The sequence below is a fragment of the Corvus moneduloides genome, chromosome 8, assembly GCF_009650955.1.
Source record: "Corvus moneduloides isolate bCorMon1 chromosome 8, bCorMon1.pri, whole genome shotgun sequence".
Taxonomy (NCBI): domain Eukaryota; kingdom Metazoa; phylum Chordata; class Aves; order Passeriformes; family Corvidae; genus Corvus; species Corvus moneduloides.
In genome coordinates, this window is record NC_045483.1 from 5,447,535 (window position 1) to 5,467,958 (window position 20,424).

The following is a 20,424-nucleotide window of genomic DNA, read 5'->3' on the forward strand; positions in this document are numbered from 1 at the left end:
GCCTCAAATGCTGCTCCCAAAGCTGGAGGAACCAAAAGCTTACAAGACATTGTGTATTCTTACATGGTGCTGTTGACTATGAAAATGAAACTAAGAGAGGCATCAGCCTTCTACCTACAACTAAGCAGACACTTCACCATCCAAATGCTGCACACACTGCAGTATAATTTACATGCTATATTGTTACTTTAAAATAAAGAGTGACAGTTCTCAATGACCACTCTCAACCTGCCTCTTAAAAAGAAGAGATTTTCAGATGGGTTTAAACCCATTTCCAACCCACTGTCCTGATTCTAAGTGTAGTTCAGTAAGTGATCAACTACCTTGATCAGATCTATTTTCGTATTCATGAATTTGCATGCTGCAAACATGCTATCAGGTAAAAGATTTGCATTTGTAAAATTAACAAGTCAAGTGTAACTTCTGGATTTTAGTTAGGACCCCTTCCTCCCTTGCACTCCTTCTGCACAGACTGCTGCCTTCATTTCACAGGGATGTAGCTGAAAAATGGTTTATCTCCCTTATTTAAGGGCAAATTACTAATCACTTAGAACAAAGTATTGCTTCACAAAGTGAAAGGAATCCTATTGAATCTATAAATACAAAATTATTTCTAAATACAAGAAAGTGTACTTCTGCATACAAAATCCAGTTAGTTGTTAATAAAAGAATAATGTCTTTGCAGTAGAAGTTAGGATCTGTAAACTTCTGTAAAACAACCACAGCAGACACAGATCTCAATGTTATAAACATCTCTGTTAAATGGTGACTCCCAGGGTGAGGGAGCAGAAATGCTCAGCCAAATTCCTTTCTCAATCCATAGATGTGACACAGCAACAACATCAGAAGGGAGGACATGAATGGAGAAAGGTCTTGATGAGCTGTCAGACTTCAACTATAATGCTGCACCAACAAATCTGTGTTCAGAAGAGTATTTAAAACCAATTATTGCCTTTACATTTCCAGCTTATAAAATCACAAGACTAAATTAGGCTTCCATATTATTTTATTTCCCTCTTAAAATATAGCATTGAAGTCCTGCACACATATAAATATCCCTACAGTTTCTTACACACTTTCTATCCATTATTACTTAAAGTGCCCAACTGTGAACATTAAAAGTAAAAACATTACTGTTAAGAGTGGCTATACTTGTAGGAGGACTGGTATTCTGACAATGCAGGCCACTGATTTTACAAAAATCACCTGCAAAAGAATACACCTGAAACAACACGCATCAATATTAACCCTGAAGTCATTTTCTTTTCCCATTCAGCTGATCTAAAAGCAATTAATGTACAGGGTTTATTTTTGAAACATGTCTTTTACATAGTGTAAGAATAAAGGATAAATGCATCACTTTCTTTCTAGCTCCCTCCTTTCCCCACAAAGTGTTTACTGTGTCCCAAGCTGCTATGTTGATTAAAACCAGTTGAAAAGAGCTCTGGAAATGCATGCAACTTAAAATTCACTTAAACACACTTTAAGTTATAAAGTCTGAGAGATGTTAATTTCAGCACGTGGCTACGGTTCAGTTGGGTTATTGGGTGTGTTTGTCGTGGTGGCAAGATTGGTAAACACTTCTTCCTTAGTTTCAGGCTGATGTCTTTCCATTTTGCTTTCCTCTTTAGCATTTTTATTACTGGGATCTCCCTTGCTCTTGACTACCACAGGTTCAATCTCCATGATTTCCTGTGGTGGCTTAGGCTCTGGCAAATTTGGCTCAAGTCCATCAACTTGAACTGGTTCTGGGACATCTTCTGCTTTCTGTTCAAGTTTTTCCAAAATGGTCTGGACCTTCCTTACACCATCTCTCCTGGCCTGGCGCACATCCGCACGACCCTCAGGGTCCACTGAGTCTAGGGCTAGCAACTCTTTGGTCAAATACTCTTCAATCATCAAGTACTTTTTGTCAGTTTTCTTGCCTTCAAAGGAGTTGACTGCCTGCTCAAGCATTTGTACTTTCTCCAGAATTGCTTCCACTTTCAAAACACCCGGATGCTTTTGAGGTTCTCCCGTTTCCATCGTCTTTGGCGGCGCCACTTCTTCGGGAGGAGGCTTTTCCTGTGGGGGAGCAGCCTTAGCTGGGGAAGGAGCCTTTTTATCAGCTTTCTCTGCCATGGCTGGAGGCTTCTGGGGTGGTAGTTTAGGATCTGGTTCTTGGTGGGTGACCTGAATTGGGATATATGTGGAGGGTGCCTCTGTTTCGGGCGGTGGGGCTGCCTTGTTGTCAGGCTTGATTTCAGGAGGAGGTGCTGGTCTTGGTGGCTCCTGAGCTGGGACTTGTTGCTGAGAAACCTGGTGAGCAAGGCAAGTTTTGTGTTGAGACACAACACTCCGTATTTCCTTCTAAAGAAGGAGCACTCTAACATCTAATTTTCTGTTCTCCTAGCAGTGCAATTTCACACACACGAGATGATTAATCTTTCCTGAGCGTCACTGAATTTTACTGTTTTCAACTGAAAAATAGCACTGTGCTGAACAGCCATTATTATTTTCACCAATCAACTCTCACAAGCATTAAATTTCAACCCACCAAATCCTGCCCATGCTCAGCAAAAGCAGCCCTATGAGCAGTTCTAAAAGATAGGACCTTTGAGCAAAGCCTTCACCTAACTGAAGTCAGTGAGATTCCTTGCAGCTGACTGCAGCACAGTCAAAATTTCATCCCCTGTATCACTAATTAAGGGCTCATCTTTCTGGAAAAGCCAACTACTTTGCTGAGTTTTAATCACATTTTCGGCTATTCTCATCCTATTCCTGTTTTCAGGACATTCCTTTTTTTGTTAGTGCTTATTTTTAATCTTTAACCTATTTACATGCAGAGGTTACTGTGTCAATCTTATTACACTGTAGCGATTAGAGACCATCCTTGGGATTACTCCAGTTTTAAGCCATCAAATCAAATCTCTTGAAAATGAGATTCATTTTGAAATCTTAGCAGAAAACTGAAATTTGTGTTATCTGCATTTTCCTCCTCCTGACACCCCATTTACTTACATTGGGCACAGAAACAGTGATTTTGAAAGATACTAAATCCAGCTCTCACGGATTTAAATGGCTGGAGTAAAATATCTGTATTTTACTTAAACCAAGTAAGTAAATGGCCTGCACTGAAAATCTGTTACTGCTTTACCTGTTAAACATAGAATTTGATTAGTGAGTGCAAACTCTCACCCACAAAAATAAATCAGCACTGACCTAGAATATGCCATTAAATCTTGCTTGAGTCTTCCTTGATTTGTCCTAGCCTGGGTTTTCAAAAATATTAACCTAATTCTGCTACTATCATTTTTAATGTGAAACATCTCCAGAGAGGAAATCAAGGCTTGTTTCTGTACATACCCCCTTCCACACACTCACAGTTGTCTAATTCCCAGCTGCCTTTTAATTGGAGTTTTAGTAAGAACTTTAACATGGAAAAAATGTTCAATGAGCAGCAGGTTCTATGATCAAGAGCATGCTTCAAGTCACAAGAATAAGAAGCCCTAGATTTTGCTTATCCTCTTTCTTCATAGCAAAAATTACTTTGTGCATCTGATGCTATCCCCTAAATGGTTCTGAGACATCAGTGAAGTGTATTTACATAGATGTCACAAATCCCACAGACCTGTTTTTATTTCTCATAAACATAATGCAACATCAGTGACCTCAGTGTAATTACACCAAATTATACTCTGACAAGAGAAGATTAAATCATGTGTTAAATCATATTTCAGTGATCCACCACAGTCCTGACAGATGGAAAGGCAACTTGCTGCTTATCTCAGGATCTCCCAGTCTGTTTAAGTCTAGCAGTGGAGATTGCTTTATGTGCTTTTATGTATGTGTTAGTACAAGCTCATTTTTCAGCTCTAGCCACGCTCAGGTCCCTGGCAGGTGATTCACTTCCCCATTTTACATACCTGGGGTCTGTCTACTACTGTCTGCACTCTGATGGGAGCTGGGGGCTGCATCTGGGTGCTCACTCTGGCCGGGGAACTCTCCCGACTGGAGGAGCCTCTCTGAGCCACTCTGAACGGAGACTGCGCTCGTGCCGCCTTGGGCTCCCTCTCCTCTGGCTGGATTTTGTGGAACACCGGCTGGTGGGCTTGGAACTCGCTTTGCTGGGCAGGGTAGTGGGTCTTTTGTGCCTGGTGGTAGGCTTGTGCTGGCTGGCGTGGCATATTTTCATGGATCACAGGGATTGGAATATAACCGCGAGGAAGCGGATGGCTCCCTGCATTGGGTCTGCCAGAGGTCTGAGGGGAAACTGTTGGAGAGTCAGATGCTCCAGGAGGTTGAGGCTGCCATGAAAACAAAACTCCGTTATTAACTTTTAACCATTTCGTGCTCACATTACTTTTTATTTCTACAAAAAAAAAAAGGAGGCAGTCATCATAGAAACTGAGCCCGTGTTTCCAGCATGCAAGGACTCCATTTCCCTGTTTTTTTGGCCAAGAGCCTTTCTAGACAAACCACAGAAGTTGTGAGAGCATCATTATTACAAGTAGGAACCTGAGCTACAGCATTCCCAGCCCTGAAATGAGCAGGGAGTGGATGCTCTGTCAGAATGTTTGCTGCTTTTGCATGGCTGCTCCTGTCTAAACCTGTTAAATTTGAGGTAAACTTAAGCTAAGCAAACAAATTACGTGCTGGAAACAAACCCAAACCCCTAAGAGCACATAACACTTACTTCTGATCTGGCCACAATAACAGATTTATGTTTTGTTAGGTTTTTTAGAGCATGTCATTAATTTGGTAATGCAGATATGGCTAATTCCCCTTTGCCCCGTCTCCTGTGAAAGGATGGAACTGGGAGAGCAGAAGGCAGGCAAAGCAGGAGAGAAGGGGAACAAGACCCCTCTTTTGCTGCTGATAAACTGCTCAAGGAACAGAAACCTTGAATAAATAAACACCGGTTTGCATCAGAGCAGCTATCAGTGGCACTACTGGTGGCACTGCTGAGATGCAGTGTAGGGTCACCAACACAGGCTCTGGTCACTTGGCACTCACACTGACTGCCTGAGCAGGTGACAGCAAGCTCTGAGGTCCCCCCCGGTTATCTCTAAGCAGCACAGAAGACACATAACTAAAGCCACTCTGCAGACAAGGCAAAGCTGTACAGAGCTGGGAGAAGGAAAAGCTGAGCCTCTTGTCCAGGTAGTGCATGGACAGGCATGGTTAGTCAACAGAGATGAGAAACCTGCCAACAGGATTTTAATTACATTCTTCAAACTCCAAATGGGTTTCAGAGAAGATGCCACCACTGTTGAATTACAGACCTGATATGTTTTCAGCTTGGTGAAGGCTGAATTTCCTGCTCATCTTACTTTGAATAAAAATGAGGCTTATATTTCCATATATTACAAGAATACCAATTTGCTAAATCTCTACAGAGAGCAGGTCAAAAATCCTACCTTCTGAAACACAAAACAAGCAGGGTGACTTTTTTTCCTAAGAAGTTCATAGTCTGAAAATATTTTCACATGTCACTGAAGGACAAAAATACTTTACATTTCACTTTTAAATCCATATATATGTAAATACATTTTATACAGCTGAAATATTAAATTAGGAAGCAAAGAACTTCTGAAGTGGCCTGGGTTGTTAGCTGACTGGACACTTGTCTCTCCCACTTTGTTCACCCAGTTTGACTCATGGTGCAGAACAAGAGGCTAGTATGCATCCTCCACTTGTGGGGGAACCTGTACAAACCCTAAAACAACCCTCCCCTGCCACAGGGCCTGCTCAGCTCTGCATTTATCTCTGCAGAATCATTCCGGAACAGAAGTGGCTGCTGCTAGAAAAAACCCATACATATTTATGCTGCCATGACTGTGCACTTTCAATACTCTGGGAAATGTTGGGAAAACGCAATCCTGTGGCGAGCTGGGCTTTCTGAGGGCTGAGCTCCCCGTGTGACATTCAGGCCACAAATGCTGCAAAGACCACTGCAAGCAGAGCCCAGCCCCGCTGACGCTCACCTCGGGTCCATGCGTGGCCGGCGCCGGGGCCGCCGCAGCTGCCGGTGTCTGTCCACATTGTTTATCGGCCGCCACGGCCTCCGCCGGCCCCCTCGCCGGGGACTCGGGGCCACCATAGGCCCCCCTGAGGGGGGGCTGAGCCTGTCCCGGGGTGGGCACGGCCTCTGTCTTGTACCTCTGCAGCCCTGGCTGCGGGGCGGAGAAGCAGGGGTGCTGCTGCCGGCCGTCGATGCCCTCGTGGATGACGGGAATGGGGATATAGCCCGCCCGGAGCTTGGGGTATCCCACGTGTCCTTCTCGGGCCGCTGGCTGCTTGGGGCTGTCACGGGATGGGCCATTTGCTGAGGACTGGCCTTCCTGGAAGCGAAAAACAGCACAGAGCACTTGTTGGTAGCTCAATAAACATGGTAAGAGAAAGCTGCTGTAAAGGTCTGTCCCCAAAAGCAGCATTAGCTGTGTGTGAGGAGCTCAGACCCTCTCAGGCCTGTGCAGGGCAGCCAACAGCAGGTGCCAACACTGCAGGCAGGGGAGCAAGCTAAAAAATCTGCTAATGTGTGGGGCTTTCACCCCCACTTCTCATTAGCACTCACTTGTGCTTTGAAATACCTGCCTAATTCCAGCTGGATTTCTTATTTATCATGCATCACTAGCACTTAGCCACCAGCCCACCCACCCTCTTCAGAGGGAGCTCATCCAACTCAAACAAGTGCCCATGGGACCAGAAGCATTTCCTCAGCACTGCTCAGAGCACATCTGTGCTACATCTGAAAAGACACTTGCAAGGAAGACTAATCCCAACAGAAGCACAAGTTTCCTTGGTATCATTCTTCCCACTGGCTATTTCAAGAGATACTAACACTGCACACTAAAAATGTATTCACTTCTTGCTAAGGAGGCTCTGGTTCAGTAAATATTGAGGGAGAGGGAAGGGGAAGACAGGATAGCTTAACAAAGAGGAAAACATTGAAAAGCAAGATTTAAAAATCCCTGTGTTGTCTGAGTACACTCACTGGGCAATGTCAAAGCTCTGGCAAGGGTGGAAGTGGTTTGCACTAAGAGCCCTCACAAGTCCTCTAGTAAGTTCTTCCTGCATCGGTCATTCTATTTTGAGACTCTGCGAGGGCCAAGTTCCAGATGTATCTCTAAGTCAGATCATATAACAAGCACCTCTGTCATTCAGAGGGTAATGTCATTATTCAGTAAGAGGAGAATTTAATAAGGGGACATATGGTGCAAGTGTTGGAAACCCTATTTTTAAAGGGGTGTTTAAGCTGCAAAAATATTTCATGTTGCTCCTGTACACATTAACATACTAATTCATTAGGAATTTACTGTTTTACCAACCAGATTATCAGAGTCCTTCCTATATGATAGTATCACCTTAAAAAGTGATATCTGAGAATACCTCTTAGCAGTGAAACTGCAGAGAATAGAGGCTGTTATTTACGTAAGCTAATGAAGACAAAAAACACAGAAAGGAACAAATTCAAAGTCTAAGCCCCACTGTTCCATTTCCTTTTACTCATTAAAAGGAAAAAACCCTCCACAGAGGAAGAATTCTGGAAGAGGCATAGAGGAGAGCCAAGCCTAGAAAGTTCGCAGAGAGTAGCAATCTGAAGTCTTGGCTTTCCCAGCTGCAGAACAAGGATGACCTCATGCCAACGTCTGCACCGGGATCCACAAGTGAGTCATTTTAAATTCACCCTACCAGGAAACCACATTCCTCTGTGCCACGCAGACTGTCCGGGGGCTTTCAGAACCCCACACACCAAGAAGCACTCGCTCTTTCACCTCCCACCAGCATAACCCCGGCCCCACATCTCTCCCGGGATCCGGAGGGACGCGCCGTTACGTCAGCAAACTGCATTTGCCGGAAAATAAATCTGAGGTGTGCTCAGCTGACAACAATGCGAGGCTGTGCCGGAGCCAAGCGTGCACCAGAGCCGGGCTGGGAGGGGACCCGATGATTCCCTGGCGGGAAGCAGCACCTTGGTGCTGCGCTGACTCCGGGCATTCTGCGAGCGCCAGCTGCTCGGCACAGTGTCCCCGCCGCAGTAACCCGAGCGGCCACCCCACCTACAGCCACGGCTCCCACCGCTATAAAAAGGAGATTCTCTCACTTCCAGCAGCTCTGCGGGAACGGTCGGTGCTGGGATGGGTTTAGGAGCTGGGTGGGCCAGCAGCACCTACAGATGCCCTGGCATGAGAAAGTCGTCAGCCAAACCTGCTCTGCTCCACCTGGGTGTACAGAACTGCCCTAAGGGAGTAGTTGTTTTGGGGTCTGCGTTGTCTTTAACAGCTCCATTTGGGGATAAGACCTCCAGTTTTCTGGAGTAATCCACAATGACAAATCATTCAATAGGGACAGTGTCCCACTCCCCCCACCCTCCATGAACCCACCCCAAAGAGTCCAGTCACAGGCTTCCCCTCCCTTGTCTTCGTGTTCAGAGCCATGAGGCTGCCCTTGTTTTGAACCTTCTTAGCAATCTGAGAAATCTGCCACTGCAACTTAAGCCCTGGTAAGAAATACGAAAGAAGCAGCCCAAACACAAAGCAAAAATCAGGTTGGACTGCTTTTCCAAATGATCCAGTTTATAAATGAAGTAAAACTGCTATCAATACCTTGGGGTTTTTTGTTTTGTTGCCTTTGTTTTTTAAATAGAAACACTGGCCCCTCATCAAGTGCCACAGCATGAACTATACTCCCATGATTTCTCACATATTCTTACAGCTTCAGACAACCTGTGCTGCTCCTGTGCAAAGTTAGTATTTCAAGCTGGCCCTTTGTTGCTGGCTTTTTTCCCCTGTAGTCAGGTCTAACCACAGAGGCCTCAACTGCACAGTCATACTGGAGGAGCCCTCAGTAAAAGAGCAAATGCAGTGTCCTTGTTTTTCCCCACCATCAGTGGCTCCGAGGCACAGATCAGGTTTAGGAAAGGTGCTCTCATCACAACTGCACTTCCTGATCTACATTGTTCCCTTCAACGCTTAATTAATCCTTAACTCTCCACGCAGTTGCTTACATTAGCCAGCTTGTTTCGACACATCTTTAACATTCTTTCTTTCCTGTTTCTTTTCTTCCCACTGCCCTACAATCACAAACATGGACAATCCAGGTGTTCTGAAACTCCCATCGCTGGGGAAAGACACCACAGCCAAAGACTATGGCAGCCCTGGGTTCAGGGAGATGCTGCCAGTGGTTTGGGTCTGTATTTAGTGAGAATCCGACACAACAGTGAGTGCGTGCAGATCCCAGTGTCCCTGTCTCCAGACTTCTGGCCAAATCAGTTCTGTTTTGTGCATGGGAGCCTGTTTCCAGCCCGGACAAACAGGTTCTGGAAGACTTCAGGAGAAGCTCAGGTGTGCCTGGGGACACTTTGGCAAGGGGGAGGAATGGAATCAAGCTCTGGAAAGCTCTCATTGTAACACTATGGAAAAGAAATTCATGGATTCCCTCCTAATGCTTTAATTCCACAGCACAGCCAGCACAACAAAAAGTAACCATTTTTTGGTTTTGCCTTCTATCGCATACAGTTCTTGCTTGTTACATTAACAAACCTGCTACCCGGAAAAAGCCCAGAGTTCACATTTAACACAAATTTGCACAGAGAAATGACTAACAAATGAATGACAAGTCTTAGTCCATCATCCTTCCTGGTTTAAGTATAAAAAAACCCCAGGAACCCAACTTGGGTTTCTGCATTAAAACAAATTGTAGCAAACTTCTCCTGCCCTCATCTAAGGAAACAAGAAGTTCCTTAAAATTGACAGCACGTACACGCAACAGAGTATCAACTAATTTTCAGTAAGTAGAAGGACTGGCTCTCAGCAACCCCCAGCTGTGATCACACACCTAATTTATCTTTAAGAGATAGAATCTTTCAAAAGGAGGAAGCACAAAAATGCAAAACTCCCTTGAGCAGCTCAGAAATTTTCACAACAGCTCCAGCCTACATTTCAGGTAGCCTGAAATACCCACAGGAACACAAATCCAATCCAGCACTTCAGGAGGTGCTGAGGTGAGTCATGACATCCAGGCAAATGAGAGTTTTGGGCCAGCTGCAGGAGGGACAGTGGAGCTGTGCCTGGAGATCTGCTCAGGAGCAGTGACAGCACTCGCACCTCTCGGGACGAGGATGAGCGTTTGTTGTGAGGCCATCACCAGGATAAATAAAGGTGCAGCCAGCACGAGTTGTGCAACTGGAAAAAACACTTCATACCCCCAAAATCCTACTGCTGGCTTCCCATGGGAAGGGCACTGTCAGGACAGGCACTAAAATCCTCCAACTTGCTCACGTTTTAAGTGAGTTCTGAGGCCACGAGCCAGCGGAATGAAAAAAGCAACAGCAAGAGAAAAAGCACAACCTTGCACCAGGATTCTCAGTACAGCTGTACTATCTGGAGTGGATAATGGATAACTCCTAGTGCACCCCAAGTATGCTCAAGTGTTATTCCAGACTCAAACACAGAAACCTGCAAATTCAGTCACTGCTGATGCTGGCAAATTGCCACTGGAGTTTTCCAGACAGCTCTACCCTTCAAATTAAATTTGTCACAATACTCCGTATTCATGTTAAATGACTTGAATAGTTTTATCAAATTCAGAATCTCCCTTTTGAGACTCCTTACATAATACATTTGTCATTCCTCAAATACTAAAATGTTCTGAAGAAAAGTCTAAGAGCCTCCTTTTCTGCCATTGCAGTCTTGCATTTTTCTTAACCTGTACTGATGTTATTTGCACTGCAGTCAATCCAGTTCTCTAAAGCACGTTACTCCCACATGTAGCACCCCTGTAGCTCTTGAAGAGCAGTGCAAGTATTTAAATTGTACCCATTTTGTAAATATTATCTAGCAACAGGAAAATAAAATTTACCCACACTGCCAAGAGATTAAACAACTTCTCTGTATGCAAACAGATGGTCCACTGCCTTCAGTGTCATCCCAAACTTGTAAGCTGCTGCTACAGACTACCATGCAAACAATTATTCTTGTTGCTCAAATGATTGAGAAAATACCAGTACCTGACAAAAATCTTACTTGAGAACACAACTTCCTTAATTTTAAGCCCAGATCCTATATATTTAGGAAGGGAATAGCATGATTCTGTTCTTTCACAATCAAATAAAGCAACATAACTCAAATGAGTGGCATATAATAAAGTTTTCTTCGCACACTTGCTCAAACTTGTATTTTATCAGAAATTGCCATGAATAACAAAAAAGCCAGTAGTACCCAATATTCAAATCTAAGAATGAAGTAACCACTCTATTTATTAGAAAAAACCCTTTTTTGTCATAGAAAGGCAGACCTTTAACCATAAGAACTAGATTTCACAACCACTTGGACTTTACTTTCAGCCAGACCTTTTTTCCTTCTCTGTTGCATTAACTACAAAAGTGCTACACTACCTTTGCTACCAACAGAAACCACCATATCCCAAGTATTTCTAAGAAGTTCCTCACCAGTGCTGTGTGTTTGAACATATTAATAGCACAACATCAGCATGAGCTGGGTTTTACTAGCACTTCCCAGAGAACTACACAAGTTGGAAGGTACCCAGTGATTTGCTCTCAGTGCTGACTCCAAACTTCTTACAGCCCTGCCTCAGCTGCTGCAGACATTTGCATTCTCACCCTTTTACTCACAATTTATGCTTAAATATACAGACTGAGTGCATAGGCATTTGAGCAAGATATCATTAGCTAATGACTGAAGGAAACCATGAATAAGCTCAGTTGCATGAGCTGTCTCAGTAGAGCTTCGTGTCAGTCGCATCATGTAACCCAATTACAGGCCAAGCTGCTTTTGATGTTCTACTTGCTGAATGCTGAGTTTTATTTCCCAGCATACACAGGTGTAGCCAAACAGGCCTTTTGTTCTCTCTTGTAATTACCAAGTTGTATTATACAAGCATTACATTAACATTTGCTCTAACCGATGCCATTAGAAATAAATAAACACTATTAAAAACTGAAGGAGAAAACTAATCCTAAGCTTTTCACAACAGAGAGCCTTACTGGAGCAGATGTATTTGTTATCTTGCAGATCCATCTTGTTCCAGGAACAAAACCTGTCCTCTTTTAATCACTAGGAAGATTCTTTCTTCAGCTAAAATGCCTTGGCAGACATGACAACACCTGCCCTGTGTGCCCATGAGTGGAAGTTGGCACTGAAAGCACCCAATGGGCCAAACTGAACACGTTTGAGAAAGAAACAATGACTTCTCCCTCTGAGGAGCAGAGTGCTCTTGGGAGAGCTGGGATCACCACCCACCCTGCCAGCTTTAGTTGCTGGAGTTAGAGAAAAGCCCTTTAGAGAGCTAACAGAAATATCCTTGTCAAGGGCGATGAGAATGACACTTTATTCAGTTATTTCTGTTCACTGCCTCATTACCTAAGAAGCAGGTGGTCAACTTGTTGCTTTCCTATTAGTTATGGCCCAGGAATCTGAAATACATCAGAAAGCACAAGCCTCAAGAATTAGCAAAACAAGGCCTCATAAACAAAGGAGACTAAGCAGATAATGGTTGAAGAGTGGGCTGTGAATTTCACAGTTTATAGTTAGGCTCCACATTTTCATCTAAAATTTCATTTTGTACACAGCAGTTTTCTGACTTCATCTCCTCAAAGAGCAATTTTCCAACACTATAAAAGCACTTGCTACATTGCACCCCATTTATTAATTATAAGGATTTGCCATCAGCCATAAAAAAAACCCCACACTTTCGTGCTACCTGGCCTACTGGGTGATGTCAGACAAGTCTCTTTCCCACCCCATGCCTGATTTTCCTGTCTGTAAAAGAAGGAAAAATAAAAATAATCAAACCAACAGCTTCTGCAACATGTTTAAGACACAGCATTTTTCTTTTTGCCTGTAATCAAGTAATGTGATCTGTGTGAACGAGCCACTTCTTCTAATTTACATTTACCTTTACCTTGGCATGGAGAGAGACCACAGCTTACCTAGAGAGTGATACTGTCTGTACAGCCCAAAGCATATTGGATTGTTACCTGCCTTATCATGGCTCCAGTGGGAACAATTCTATTTTTGCCACATAGTCATGGAAAAGTTCTGCCTGTGCACACAAGTGTTAAAATTACAGCTCCTAGGTAAGAATGCTGCCACTTGGCACAAGTATTCTTCCTTTGTCCTTTAGACACGGGCCACACAGTGCCAGGAGTTACACAGAACCCTGCAACACCTTTTCTCTGCTTTTCCTCTTGCATTATCTCCAGTATCATTTCTTCGTGTTCCTGTCTCTTATTTCTGATTAGATCCACCCCTTGTTTTCAGGTTAATTGATATGTCTCTAAGTTAATTCCCTGCTCACCATGTTCTGTCGGGGGGGGCTTTAAATAACTACACAAAGCAGCTGCAGGGAATCTGGACAAAGCCAGAACACAACCCTCCAAAAATCCCCTACAGATAATTTTACCACTCCTATCTATTATGCCTTTTCTGTGCAGTACCTGTTTAATCCAGTAACTAATTTATTAGCCTGACAGAATGCACATCACGTTAGGAATGTAAAAACACTGCAGGTGAAAGAGACCTTAATTGTTACTACGTTGACCTCAGATTCCCTCCCCCTGAGGGGAAGCACTGCGAGAGGTGCAGCTTCAGAGGGGCTGCTCTGACCTCTCAATGCAACTTCTAATTTGGTCTACCAAGGATTTTTCAGTCAACTTGACCATGAGAAGTCAGTGCTCAAAAATAAGTCCACTGCTAAAGAGATGCGAATTGAGTGACTTCAGACTTATTTGGGGAAGCAGAGAAGAAAGAGATGCAACAGTCATGAAGGGAGAGGATGAAAACTTAGGTGTAGTTAGCTGTTCCCCAATGAAGCATCAGGAGGGTGAGATGGCTGCTTCTTCCTTTGTTCAGGCCTGTGCACTCATTGCTGCAGCCAATACTTATCATAGATCACATTTATGACTGCTCCCTGACTCCTGCCTGGCTGCTGCAGCTTTTATCTCAAACCCAAGGCACCAGTGAGCTATTGATCACTTCAATATCCGTTAGTGAAGCTCAGCACAGTCAATTCCTTTGGTTTATTTTTAGCTGCATTATTTCCCAGGGGGTTTACTGCATGTGGCAACAACACATAGAAGGGGCATCGATAAATACCTATACAAGCCTTCTTTGTTTTCTTCTTTAGATGCAATCTATTTTTATCAACACTTTGCGGAACACCAAGTTAACAATTTAATCCCGTAAGACAATTCTGCAGGAAGTATGCAGAACTGTGATGCCCTAAGTTAGCACAGAAAATAATTACAATAAGTAAGCATAGGAAATGAGTAATTCTATCAAAATAATAATAAAAAGAAGTGGCACTGCTAGTAAACACATTTTTTACTAAAAGTATGTATGTACATCTTCACTGTATTGATTGTACCTTACTCTTTAAATGTCTTACTGTTAACTAATCAGATCCTTCAAAGAAAATCATTAGTCTACCAAAAAGCTTCATTAATAAATATTTTTCTGTCATTTTCAAAGTCATCCCTAATTTCTCACCGGAACAACAAGAGATTTTTTCCTCTTTCTCATGAAGCACTCCCTAACCCATCCTTATGCTGCAGTGATTTCTCACATGTAACAGAAACAAACATGCAGAGGAAGAACACCCATCCTTCATGTGGGTAAAAAAAAAAAGTCAGACTGAATGAGGAAATAACAGCCATCTGAATTCACAAATGCATCTAAAACACAGAGTTAAATGCAAACTCAGGGTCTGGTTTTGTTGCTTTAAAATGGCTTTGTCATGGGTTAAAGTTTCAGAAGAGCCACTTCAACTTTTACCTGATTATGTATCTGGCACAGATTACTGCAGTCAGCATGGCTACACTGATGTTAAGCCCAGGGTAAGTGAGAAGAGCAAGATCAAGCACTTGGGAACAACAGGACTTTATTATGACACTGTCTCAGCTCTATTATTACTGAGCTAGAAAAGCTCGGTTAGCCCTAGATCTGTGCTCCAGTCGTTGTCCACTTACAGTGTAATGCCTCAGTTCATTGCCTAATCTCTTCAGAAAGGGAACAAACATTCACAGAGAATATTGGTGGATATAGTGCAAGACCACCTTAAAGGTAGTAAAAAGATCACTAATTTCACTGTCAGATTTCAGTGAAAGCAACACAATGATAGAGTCAGCACAAGTTTGATCTTCGTATAATCATCCTTGAAAAGAAGCATGAAGTCTGACACATGCAGTCAGCTTTTTTGACTCTCAGATCACTTCTAAAAGCCCCAAGTTCTCACTTGAGCTGGGCTGAGAATGAAGGAAATCAGAAAACTCTCCTCATCAAGTCTTTTTCTGCTTTCATCTGTGGTCATGTCCTTCCAACCTGTTCAGGTATTAACAGAAGTCTGGTGTCTTCAAAAATCCTTGCTGGATTTGAAATTCAATGTCAGTGAGTAATTTGCCTTCCTTGGCATTACCTAGCCAAGAAGATATTATTTAGGAAAAGACATATTTTTCCTTGGCCCTGATTCTAAGACTTTTTTTGCTAACTAGTACCTGTCCTTGTGAAATACACTGGTACTCAACAAACTAATGATTTCAGCAGCTGTCCATGAATTCCAGCAGCCACACTTAACTCAAGGCTCTGACAAATGGCTCTGTGAGAGCAGTTACACACCACTTCTATCCTCATAAACTGGAGGATTTTTTTAGATTGGAACTCCCAAAAAATCAACAGTCCATCTCTGGGGGCATTTCTCTGTCTCTCAGTGAACAAACCCAAAGCACACATTCCTGCTTACAGCCAGGAGTAACAGATTTTCCTGTTTGGAAGAGAACGCATCCCACAAGAGCTGTTCAAAAGCAGGTGCACCTTTTTGTACCTGTGACAACCCTTGCGAATTGGCAGAAGAGGCAGAGGCACTTCTCATTACCACAGATTTCACACAAGATAGGGGTGAAAATTTGTTTTGTTTCAGGCACCCACCCAAGCAGAGGGCTTATCCATCAGAGAACTTCCAACTCTCTTCACACAATTATTGAAAGCAGCTTGAGTCTGACTGTTCTGTTAAATAGGCTAAATCTCAACTGGTATTCCTGGAACAAAAGCCTTTGAGTAAACAGCACATTTTTATTCTCAAGTACATTGGATGGTTATAAAAAAATCACACTATTTCTTATTTTTACTACCCTAACTGCCAGCGTTAGCAGGTGCCTCAAAAAAGGAGATAAAACACTTTTTCCTATGCTAGTCTCAATATTCCTATTATCAAATTACATTTTTCTAAGACCCCTGTGTATTATTACTAGAAATTATTTATAGATCAAATGAACTAGCACTTAAAGTGCTGCAAAGGGGGTTAATTTGTGATAGAGAAGTACGTCCCTTCCTTTTCAAGGCCAGCTGCTCTCACAGCGAGCTTTCAGTCACGGTCTGCGCTCGCAAATCGGGCAATTACTATTTTAAGAAATAGTAAGTTCTTAAAATAATTAACACTTCTTGAGCACTTCGCTCCTCACGTTGTACGTAAGGCAAGGGGAGGAAAACTTCCAACGGGTCTGGCGCAGCCGCATCCTGCATCCAACAGCAATCCCCTTCCCCGCAGCCCCGTCCCTCGGCTCCGCCGGGGCTCCCGCAGCAGCCGCCGCTCCCCGGCGCGGCCCCTCCCCGGCGGCCACCGGCCCCGGGCTCCGGTCCAGCCCCGCGGAGCTCCGTGCCCGAGTCCCTTGCCGGGAGGGACGCCCCAGGAGCGCGGGGGAGCCGGGCAGCCCGGCGTGCTCGGCGTTACGCGATGCTCCGCGCAGAGAAGCGCACCGAGACCCCGGGGAGTGGCTTTCCCACCAAGCAATTCCTACTTCGCTCAAGTTTCCAGCACTTTCTGCCCTCAGCCGCCGCGCTGTTGGGTCAAAGGGATGAATTCCCCCAAGGAGCGGGCTATATTCCCCAAAACCCGGAGAACCTGACACGAAAGGGTCATTCCTCGGGGCCCCGGCAAAACCCCGGCCGCTCTCCCCTCCGCGCCTCTCCTTCCATGGACATATTTGGACTGAGATGCGGCTTTTCCCTGAGCGTGCGGCACAAAACCAGAGCGGCAGCTGCCGGGAGAGTCTGGGACCAGGGAAAAAGAAAAAGGGGAAAGAATAAAAAAGTCAGAGTCCATGCTGGATCTCTCCTTTTATAAAGGCATTCACCGTTTGGGCAATTCACAGCTGAAAAATACATCAGGTTCGCCTCTCCCCTGGCAGGCCGGGCGGACTTAACCAACTTTAAATAAACATTACAGGGCCGAGGTATCAAATGATTTAATGCACAAAAAAGGGACTGCAGTGCGTCAGAGACAAAAGGCAGCTCCTGCCCTCACTGCATCGCCACGCGCGGGGGGAGCGCGGCCCCCCGACCCCCTCGCCCCGCCGGGACACTCTGCCCGGGCAGCCCCGCCCGCCCTACCTGCGGCGCTGCCCGCAGGCGCGGGTCGCTCCAGGTCGTGGTGCGGCTGTTGTGATCCACGAAGAAGGGCCAGCCGGTCTGCGGGTCGATCTTGATCTCCCAGCCGGGGGGCAGCGGCTCGGCGCTGCCCTCCATCTGCGGCGGCGGCGGGGTCTGCGCGGCGGCGGCGCTCATGGCGGGCCGGGCGCGCCGAGCCGGGGCAGTGCTGGGGGGGGGCCGCGCCGGCCGCTTTATCCGCCGGGGGCCGGGGGGCGGGGGCGCGGGGCTGGAACTGTCTGGAAACGGCGGCGGCGGGGGAGGGACGAGGGGCGGGACGCGGAGGAGGAGGAGGAGGGCGGGGAACGGCGGAGGAGCCGCCGGCTGGAAACTTCTGGCTGTGTCCAGCGCGGCTGGGCAGACCCCCGGGGTGCCGGGCACGGCTCGCTAGGAGCGCCTCGGGAGCCGCAGGCGTCCCCGGGACGGCGCGGCCGGCTCTCTGTGCAGGGAGGGCAGGGCTGCTTGCCACGGGCCCCGCGGGGGAATGTACCAGCCGGAGCTGCCCTCCCGCTCCGGCCGGTCCCTGCTGCACCCCCGAGCCCGGCCTCGGGGAGCCCGCAGCCCTCCGGCACTGTCGCAAGGCAACTCCGACTTACTGCCCGGTGTAGTGAGAGAAAGCTCAGAGCTCCTCCCCAAAACTCCCTGCCCCGTGACTGATAATTCGAGGTTATAGTTGATAAGCAACAAAAATAATGCTTCTCAAGTAAGGGTGTGGGGCAGGCGTTGTTCTTCAGATTCAACTGGCTTGAACTTTCTCAGCACCTTGCAAATGCGTGTCTCAGTCCTCAGTTTCACTTAGAAATACACCTGAAGGCTAAGAGTGTGTCTGTGAGGTTTAAAGCAGTGGCTTTCTCATGGGTTCTCTATCAGCATGTCATGCACTCAGTGGGTTTGGTTTGAGGTAACTGCTTCACAATTACACCACTTGTAGTCATCTGACAGTCACAGGAGCAGCCACAGATGCCTGTTGATAGTTACTCTAAGTAGAAGACTGGATGCACGGTGTCCCTCAAATGCAGAAGTTACCTTCTGCAAAGCTGTATGCTTTGAGGAATTCAAAGTATGAATCCCTCGGAAATAGGTGCTCGTTACTGACGTATCTCTTATTTCAAAAAGACCTCTGCCTCTTCAAACCCCTGAGCACAGCCAAGATCTCCTCCTGCTCGCGGCAGGATCAAAGATCTCCTGATACTGCTTGACACTGATAGTCATTCATCTTTTGACAGGGGGTTTTGTTTATCACACTGACAAACCAAATAATCGCTGACACTCGCTCCTTCATTCTTGCAGCTCTTCCATCCTGCATGTCCCTTGCTCTCAGAACCACACTGCTCCATTACAGACCCATTTTCCTGTCCTCGCTTGTAGTATGCCTTTGACTCCTAAGTATTATAAATAATAATTTTTCCCAGAGCATTTACTTGAAGATGTCTGTATTGTCATCACCTTTTCTGACTCACCTATTTTCTAAGCAACAAATCCCATAACTTGCTCATCTCACATCAGTCCTGGACTGTGGTGCCTCTCCCTGAACATGTTTCCTACCTCTGCTGCCTCTCATGCTCTCTCAGGGGCATAAAACCTCTGCTCAGCCTCACCAATGTCAGCAGTAGCTTCAAAAGGCATAATATCAGCAATTTATTCTGCTTCCAATCTGCAGAGGAATTTCACTCTCAGTTTTGCAACAGAAAGGCACACTTAGACCATATGTTCCCTGTAGCATATGCCAGAGTCTCTTCCAAATCAACAAAAGCAGCTGATTCAGACACAGGGGACACAGATGTTAAAAAGGTCCTGCAAGAAAATTGCTCTTGTAAATTGAGGAAGTGATACAAATGGGGTTTGTAGCTGAGAGAACGTAAACAGAGGCATGAAGAATGGGGGGTCTTTTATTTTGCCGCAGTAGGCAGCCAAGCATATACTCAGCAGAGCTAATGAATAAGGTCAGCAAGTAGGTGAAAAATTAATGAAAGGAAATATCAAAGCGATATCTAACTTCAGTTAGACATTTTTGTGAGGGCATACCCTGCTAAGAAACAGAGGGGACTGCATTTCAGAGAAATTATCATGGGCGAGTGATTCAGGATTCACTTGAGCTGCTGCAGGGTCGACAAGCATCCAGCTGGAGAGAGAACAGTCTGGGCTGACGAGGAAAAGCCTTTTAGTGATTGAATTTAGTTGGCAAGACATCATGTTTTTTCTGTTAATTAAATTGTCTTTCTTGACAGGTAGGATTTAGCCTGGTTTCCTGTGCAGGTGAAAACACTGCCAGTGAGGCAGGTTACACAGGATATCTGTACAGGGATTCACTGTTTGTTCTCTGGTGCTGGGGTGTCGCTGGGCCATAGCTGTGACCCTGAGGCAATGTGGCTTCTAGTTCATATTGTCATTAGCCATCCTTCACATCAGAATGATTTATGAAAATGTTCGTGTAGGGAATACTGCCAAGCAAAAATCTTGGCTTCAGGAAAATCTGTTATCAAGATAAGTGAGTCTCTGTAGTGTCTGGCTAATATAAGATGAGACTCCAGGCTCAAGGTCTATATGTTCTATTTCAGAAAGGAAAACACTCAAGAAGCATTTGCTACTTTTTGTGTTCTTCATGTAAGTGCAAACACAGCACTCCTGACTTGTCCAGGTTCCTATCTGCACAGAGCTTCACACACCCAGGAGTACCAAACTAAACACTTGCTCCGGAGTGTTCCACTACAACTAGAAATGGTGTAATTGGAGTTACCAGAGTTGATACGCTCTACAGGGCTTTCCATGTTTCCTTGTCTGGAACATGGGCTGCAGAGAGCTCCCTCCCAGCTGCTCAGCAGCTCTAGCTCAGGTTGTACAGTGCAGCACTGTTGTAATGGAATTGTTATTCACTGCATTAATCAAGCAGGTATCTCTGGTGGGTGAGGAAACAACACGTCTTGCAGTAAGATCTAAATTGGCTTTCTACCTCCTGAGTACCTGCAGCACTTTCACAGGTCACCTGAAAGAAAAGGCTCTGTTA

The 20,424-nt window shown here is 45.2% G+C and overlaps 1 protein-coding gene across 1 annotated transcript; it reads right to left on the minus strand.

Annotated features, from left to right (window-relative positions):
• Nucleotides 1-988: 988 nt before the first annotated feature.
• Nucleotides 989-17,575, minus strand: BAG3 (BAG cochaperone 3). Its single transcript, XM_032116457.1, has 4 exons — nucleotides 17,385-17,575; nucleotides 5,967-6,323; nucleotides 3,906-4,286; nucleotides 989-2,298 (listed from the first exon to the last, which is right to left on the minus strand). The coding sequence occupies exons 1-4, from the start codon at nucleotides 17,556-17,558 to the stop codon at nucleotides 1,525-1,527; spliced, it is 1,686 nt and encodes a 561-aa protein (XP_031972348.1). The 5' UTR covers nucleotides 17,559-17,575; the 3' UTR covers nucleotides 989-1,524.
• Nucleotides 17,576-20,424: the final 2,849 nt, after the last annotated feature.

Excerpts from the sequence above, each read along its gene's own strand:
- BAG3 (XM_032116457.1), bottom strand. The coding sequence starts at position 17,558 with ATGAGCGCCGCCGCCGCGCAGACCCCGCCGCCGCCGCAGATGGAGGGC. Across the intron at positions 6,324-17,384 it reads GCCTGCGGGCAGCGCCGCAG|GAAGGCCAGTCCTCAGCAAA; the intron begins GTAGGGCGGGCG and ends TTTCGCTTCCAG. Across the intron at positions 2,299-3,905 it reads CAGTAGTAGACAGACCCCAG|GTTTCTCAGCAACAAGTCCC; the intron begins GTATGTAAAATG and ends CTTGCTCACCAG.